The 7,453-nt window shown below is 46.0% G+C and overlaps 1 protein-coding gene across 1 annotated transcript in view; it reads right to left on the reverse strand.

Moving 5' to 3' along the window:
• The window catches only part of LOC113215994 (guanine nucleotide-binding protein G(o) subunit alpha), a 51,069-nt gene that overhangs the window by 10,406 nt on the left and 33,210 nt on the right, over nucleotides 1-7,453 (reverse strand). The window contains exon 4 of the mRNA XM_052264999.1: nucleotides 6,259-6,419. Within this exon, the coding sequence (XP_052120959.1) occupies nucleotides 6,259-6,419 (161 nt within the window). The remainder of the gene's footprint in view (nucleotides 1-6,258; nucleotides 6,420-7,453) is intronic.

Raw genomic sequence — 7,453 nt, forward strand, 5'->3', positions numbered from 1 at the left:
GTTGAAGCGTCACTCTCGGAGATCGAGGGACGTTCTTGGGGCCCATCGAGTTGCGAATTGATCTTTCCCCTGCTAAAAAAACCACTGTGTGTAGAGGAGGATAGCGAAAAAAAAAAGGGTTTGAGATATTGAAATGGCGGGTATGCGGAAAAGTCGTCTTTTTCGATGTAGAATCCAGTGAATTTATATTTTGAGATCGGACAATATTTTCCGATCGCGCAACGGGTTCAAAGTTACGCATTAACACTTACGGGAAAAATCGTAAACAAAAAATGAAAAAATGAAAATTGAAAATTTAGGCTTTGTATCTGATGTTTTTTGAAAATCTGTTTTCAGAAATGCAATCTACGACCAGAAAAGCATCCGGTGACGTATCGTACTTGATATTGCAACCCATGGTTTAGGCGGTGTAGGCTGCAAAATTTCATGACTTTTGTGCAATTTGATGCAACTTTGGCTAAAATTGATAGCTGGCCGGGACTGAACAGTTCACTATAATATTAAGTGTGATACATCACTGTATGCCTTTGGCGTAGATTGCATCTCTCAAAAAAGATTTTCAACAAACATCAGATACGAAGCCTAAATTTTCAATTTTCATTTTTTAATGATTTTTGACGATTTTTCCCATACGAGCTACTGCGCAACTTTGACCTCGTTGGGCCGATCTCAAAATAAAAAAATTGCACTGGATTCTACATCGAAAAATACAACTTTTCCGCATACCCGCCATTTCAATATCTCAAATCCTTTTTTTTCGCTAGCCTTTAGTAGGCATTGGCAACCCACCTGCACATGCGGTACACTATAACAACAAGAGTGCGTGGGGTTAATAAGCCACCTGGTGAAGAAATATATATATATATATATAAAAGTATAATGAAAAGACAGGGCTCCGGAGAAGTAGAAGACCGAAGCGTTTGCAGACAAGAAACACGAAACATGCGAACTACCACACAGGACGGCACACACACGCACACACAGACAATACTACGTAACTCGAGTTGAGTTCACAGGCGCGACAATAGTTTCAAGTTAAAATATCAGCTCACACACATAAGTAACATGGATTTATATTGAGGACTGATCACCAGTTGCACACACTAACGCGTAATATTAGCGCCATTTTACAGTATTAAAAATCACAATCAAGAATCGATCTCGAAAGTAGGTGATCCAAATTTAGGATGAGGGCTGTGGTCTAGCTCTCCCTCGTATTTGGAAATCCTGCCGTCTGGATCATAGCCCTGCCGAACGCCGGCTCAGCCGGGTGAAAGGGGAGGGAGGGGGGCAGCCTCAAGACCGCCCGGCCTGCCAGATACGCCACACTGAAGTGCCCCTTCTGCTTATGCCGCAGTCTGGAAAGAAAGAGGGGGGGGGGCATAGGCACCTTGCCTTCCGGTAGAGGCAGACTTGAGGACGGTCTAAAAACGATTTAGTTAGATGTATACGTGTGAAGAAGATCAATTTTGTTTGTTCAGTATTAGCTGATTTTTTAAGAAACTACCATCTGCGCCCCGCTACGCCTGCGCATCGCTTGCGCATCGCTTTTGCCATCGCTTGCGCCATATCGCTTGCGCCATCGCTTGCGCCATCGCTTGCGCCATATCGCCTGCGCATCGCTAGCGCCATCGCTAGCGCCATCGCTTGAGCATCGCTTGCGCCATCGCTTGTGCCATCGCTAGCGCCATCGCTTGCGCCATCACTTGCGCATCGCTTGCGCCATCGCTTGCGCATCACTTGCGCATCACTTGCGCGTGGGTCGGTGTCCGACCAGAAAGTGCGTCCGTCTTTCTTAAGTTTATTCATTTACGGGATCGACGCCTGCGAGACTCGGGGTAGGCCAACCTGCAGTGCACACATGTAATGCAGGTAAGATGTTGCCTATCCTTTCAGGCGCTTCGAGAGCGGCTTACTAGAGACGATGTCCCCATCCTCCCCCATCTCAAAATCCACTTGTATCGAAAATGCATTGCCGCAGGACTGGAGCGTATTCAAATATATACCTGGTACACAATAAATGTATTTGTATGTTTTTGTGCAAAAAACATTAATTTAAACCTACGTTTCGTTTTGGACAATTTGTGCGTTAAAATGCATGATTTCATACAAATCACTCGACCCTAATTCAAAGCACGCACGGCTCAGCGACTCTAGTGAAACCAAGTATTTTTGCGCGTAAAATCAACAAAGAAATATATGCACAAAAAATAGCTAGCTTGAGATTACACACAACCACACGCGCATCGCATGTGCTCCATTTTGGCTCGGATTGGTCATCGGCCAGAAAGTACGTCCGTCTTTCTGAAGTTCATTCGGCAAATTACGGGATCTCGGCGCCTGCGAGACCTGGGGTAGGCCAACCTGCAGTACACGCGTGCAATGCAGGCAAGATTTTGCCTACCTATCAGGCGTTATGAGAGCTATCCCAAGGCACAGGCTAAAACAGTTTGTAACGGCTGACGAACGTATTTCCTAGGTGATCACTTATGTCTCTTGCATATTATCTGATAACGAAACAATAGGACAGCTCCACTATTGAAACGCGAGAAAAAAAACCACAGTTGCAACAGAGCGACCTGTTATAATAATAGAATGATCTACGCTAATGGCTGCGCGTCCCTTCACGGGTAAAACAAATGTGCGTCTTGTGCACACGCTATGGGGTACTTTTCTCTAATTGGCACACTTCATGGTGTTTAAACATAGAGCACACTTCATAGTGTGCAAACCTTAAAAGTTTGGAGAGTGTGCAAATTCTGCACACTTGATTTCACACTGGTCTTAGTAATAATACAGGAAACACAAACCAAGTGTCAAAGGTTGCACACCGGGTGGTGTACAGTTGCTTAGACGTTTGCAAAGTGTGCATAGTTTGCACACTTTGTGATGTTAAGTTTAAATCCGACACCAGAAAGTGTGCCAAAGTTTGCACAATTTTAAAAGTACACCAATTGGCGAGCAACTTTTTCCATTTGTTTTACCGGTGTTGCGGCATCGCTTGCGCGTCGCCTGCGCATCGCTTGCGCATCGCTTGCGCGTCGCTTGCGCGTCGCCTGCGCGTCGCTTGCTCGTCGCTTGCGCGTCGCCTGCGCGTCGCCTGCGCGTCGCCTGCGCGTCGCCTGCGCGTCGCCTGCGCGTCGCCTGCGCGTCGCCTGCGCGTCGCTTGCGCATCGCTTGCGCGTCGCCTGCGCGTCGCCTGCGCGTCGCTTGCGCATCGCTTGCGCATCGCTTGCGCATCGCCTGCGCATCGCCTGCGCATCGCCTGCGCATCGCCTGCGCATATCGCATGCGCATCGCAAGCGCAAAATGACAGAAAAAGAAGAGAAAAGGACAACACAAACAACAGATAAAACACTCGAAAATCTAACTAACTAAATTCAACAGTACAGCTACACGAAGAGGACAGACTACTGAAGGTAAAAGTGCATTTTCCTGTCAGTACAACAGCATCATTAATTTTTAAACCAGCACAGTGCGATTCACGCAATGATGCCTCGATAATACCTGTTGCATGTTGCATTGTCTATTTTAACAATAACGGTTGCACTTAAATTATGAGCTGTCACCCCCGATGTTTTGAAGACGGTACGATTGGGAGGCTGTATATCATAAAAGTCTGCTTTCTACTCCTACCGTGGTTGTAGTATACTGTAGGGGTCGCGTCAACCTACCAGTTACCAGTAAGTAGCCCCACCCCCCTCCCCACTTTTCCTCCTCCCCCGGTCACTTTTCGTCATAGACCTGACACCCTCCACGTGTAGCTTTCAGCAGGCCGGGGGTGAGTGACACCCCTAGGAGAGCTGTGGCTATGCGAAAGGGTATCAAAGGTAATGTTGTCCATCCGTACCCACATGCGGTAGGACAGGCAAACAAAGGCATTACAGTAGTATTGGCTGCTTTGCGTACATGAACATGAGCTTTGCTGCCATTTCGTCACTATTTACATGTGGTGGTTGCTGGGTCCCGTCGAAGCAAATGCGTATACTAAGCCACATGCTGATGTGCGGACGGGTTGCCTAGAGGCTGGCAAGAGACAATAGGAAAACCCGTTCGCACCCGCGTACATTCGCGCTAGTATACGTATTCTCCGACGGGACATAGCGGCCACCCTGTGTCTCTAGTCAAATGCAACCGAAAATAACATGGCTTATTCATTTCCATCAAATGAGTGTAAGGCGTTCTTTTTTTCCAGTGCCCTACGGCGCGTGAAACACTGGAAACCCCGACAGAAAAACAAAGGTGCCACTGAGCCGGGCTGAGCATCTTGTATAATGGGGTGCCAAGGAGTTTCGAAGGGTGCTAACGATTTAGTGCCTTTCTGTATGGTAAGGGGGTGACCCGAGCCGCCCGATACCAGTCACCCTGCGTGTCGGAAAAGGCGGAGAAAAAAGGGGAGGGGGGGAGTTGCATGTTGGTTCTCGAATCGATACCTCGCGACCGCCGATCGTAAAGCGAATGACGCTGAATGAAACGATGAGCTCTGGCCAACACGGTTCTGCGGGGAGAGAGAGAGGGAGAGATGTACAAATAATTGTGAAGTGAAGACTTGAATGGTGGCCTTTGTTCGGTCTCAATAACAACGACAACATCGTGTCAACGATACCCTTCCAAACTGTGAACAATTTTTATCTCATATGAAACAAAGAAGTTTCATACTTTACTGTAATTTTGGTAAAACCGCGTAAAATCTAGAGGCCTAGAAAAAAAACAGGTAGTGCTGACTTCGTTACACTAGCAGTAGGCTTACAGCACGCACACCCTTAAAACAGCGCTGAGTTGGTTGGGCACGCAAAAGACCGACCATAAAATATGAAGTCGGTTTGACGATCTCTTTCCTTCGGGGAACCCTACTCTGGAGGAGTCCTGGTGCTGTGCCGGTGCAGTTTGTGCGACAAGGCAGAAATTCGTACTGCAGTTGCAGCTTTGATTTAAATCTCAGCAGTCAGCGCCCAGCTTCTCTCTCTCTCTCTCTCTCTCTCTCTCTCTCTCTCTCTCTCTCTCTCTCTCTCTCTCTCTCTCCACCTACAGTCACTAAAAATCCGGCAAAACTATTAAACGGTGTCAACTATACACGGTTAACTGGGACGATACTACTACCACCACCGACCCAATTGCTCTTTCTTACTGCTGGGAAATGGTCATAAAGATATTTAATATTTATTCTTTCCCAGCTGGACTTCCAGCTTATCTCTATGCCGTGACGGCACCTAAAGAAAAGAACCAGGCTCTTTTAAGAACACGCGCAGCAGTCTTTTTAGTGGTTTGTAGAACAAAGTCAGAATTGGGTGACCCTGGTAAAAACAAGCTGCATGTGCTGCACAAAGTAAGTTCCAAGTATTTCATGCAAACAGATAACCTTTTTGCATAGTACTCCGCAAATCTTTCGCGAACATAGTTTCAGAGTGTACAACCCCGGGCCCGGGCAGATGACGTACTAGAAAGCAAGAACATAAGCAGTTTATTTTGCTCCGAGCAAAGCTTGGTGTGTGGACGGGGACGGGGTCTGGAGTGAATGGGAGATGGAAAAGGGGGTGGGGATCTATTACGCTTATAGCCACGAAAACAAGGACAAAACAGGAAAAAAAGTGACATTTTGGGGGTTTGTCGTTAATGTCAACGCCGTCAAAGTGTGGTGTGACACTTATTCAGTTTTGAACAAGTAAATCCTTGAGCCTGCGAATCCCTTCAAATAAGATGAATTAAAACGATAATAACTATTACAATACCGTCCAAATTGGGGGTTATCCAGAAAGTACGTCCGTCTCCAGCCTTTACGAATTATGAATAACATCAGCATCATCAGCCTGCGTAAAGGGCCTGCTGATCCTGATATATAGGCAACACATTGCCTGCAGCTCCCGGAGTTTGATGAATAATCTTAGAAAGACGAACGTACACTTTCTGGCCGCCTCTTATTTCTAAGCAGTTAACAATTATTTCCACAAATAAGTAGACCCTTATTATACCAGTAAAAGATTCCTCCCCCATAAATAAGTTTTAAATATTCTTTGAAAATTTATCTTCTATTAACACTGGGAATTCTGACGTTCTGCTATTCCACACACAGCCAGTAAGTGTAAATCCTTATGCATAGTTTACTTAAAATTTCCCACATGATTTAGCAGAACAAGTTTGTCGCACTTCCAAAATATTGACTGAGTTTAACGCAAACTGGTACGTGTAACATATTTATATGTGAAGTACACAATATTTATTTGTGCACTAGGTACGTTAGTGTTCCCTGGTGTTACTTACTACTTGGCCGAGTCGTTGAGCTGATACTCGTTGGACCGCTGGAAACATTGCTGCATCCCGCTATCACTCCAGAGACGTTTCATTGCTGCTAGAAGTTCCTCACTAAATGCCTCCGTATCCTCCATTCTCTGGATGACGTCGAACACCATTTTAGCGTCCGTCTGCAAGATAAAAAAAACAAATCGGTTAAGCCCCTTATCTGAAACCTATTAAAGTAGTAACGAAGGTGTTTACAACCTGTCCTCACTCTAAAAATAGAAGTGTGTGACACTTGAACACTTCAAAGTGGCTTACACTTTTTACCACAAGTCACACATTTCTCTGTGAATGACATGTCCCTTATACACCACTTTGTGCATAACACAGTGGTCACACTTTTTAAGGCGTTGCAAAGTACGTGCAAAAGTACTGCATATATCTATTATGAAACACAATTTAGAGGTCTTTTGTTTGGAAATTGCAACACTTTTCAAAGTCATCTTTGACACAGTGATAAACTGGAACCGGAGGTGCCCAGACTACTCCTTGTGCCCTAACATAATTCTCGTTACAAAATGATTTATTTGCGTTAAAGTTACTTTGTTCCGAAAATTATTTTAGGGCACAAGGAGTAGCCTAGTCTGGGCACTTCCGGTGATAGGGTAACGAAAATTCAGTGAACGTTTCTCTTTCTAATAATCACTCATTCACGCTCACGTCACATTCACGTCTTCCCGTTCAAAAGATAATGCCGAAAAAGTGAAAATAACGTTTTTAAAGTCATCACACCCTGCGTGGTGGGTGTTTAAGATTAGTCCGCGGAAAGTCAAGGCTGCACCCACTCTATTTACGAAACGCGTTTTACTGCATTCTCTGTATTTTACGAGCGAACCCCTTTTTGCTTTGCTTAGACAGCGCGGGGGTTTGTCTGGCTGCGGGGGTCAAGGAGGATACCAGAAAAGAGAGGAAATGGTGGGAAGAGAGAGAGGAGGGGCAGGGACAGAGACACATCCACACAGCTACTTCCATAACTTATCCCCTCATGCAGACCAACATCCAGAAGCAATTCTCAGTGCGGACATTAGGTCAGGAGGTTCTGCACCCCCCACCCCTTTCCCCCTCCATCATCACTTCCCCTCCCTCTTCCCTCCCCCATTCACTCCACAGCAGCGCCTACGCTTTCATGGGCGTGGGTGCGCGGCGGGGCGGGGAGGTG

This window comes from Frankliniella occidentalis, unplaced genomic scaffold (genome assembly GCF_000697945.3).
Source record: "Frankliniella occidentalis isolate FOCC.00 unplaced genomic scaffold, Focc_3.1 Scaffold23, whole genome shotgun sequence".
Classification (NCBI taxonomy): domain Eukaryota; kingdom Metazoa; phylum Arthropoda; class Insecta; order Thysanoptera; family Thripidae; genus Frankliniella; species Frankliniella occidentalis.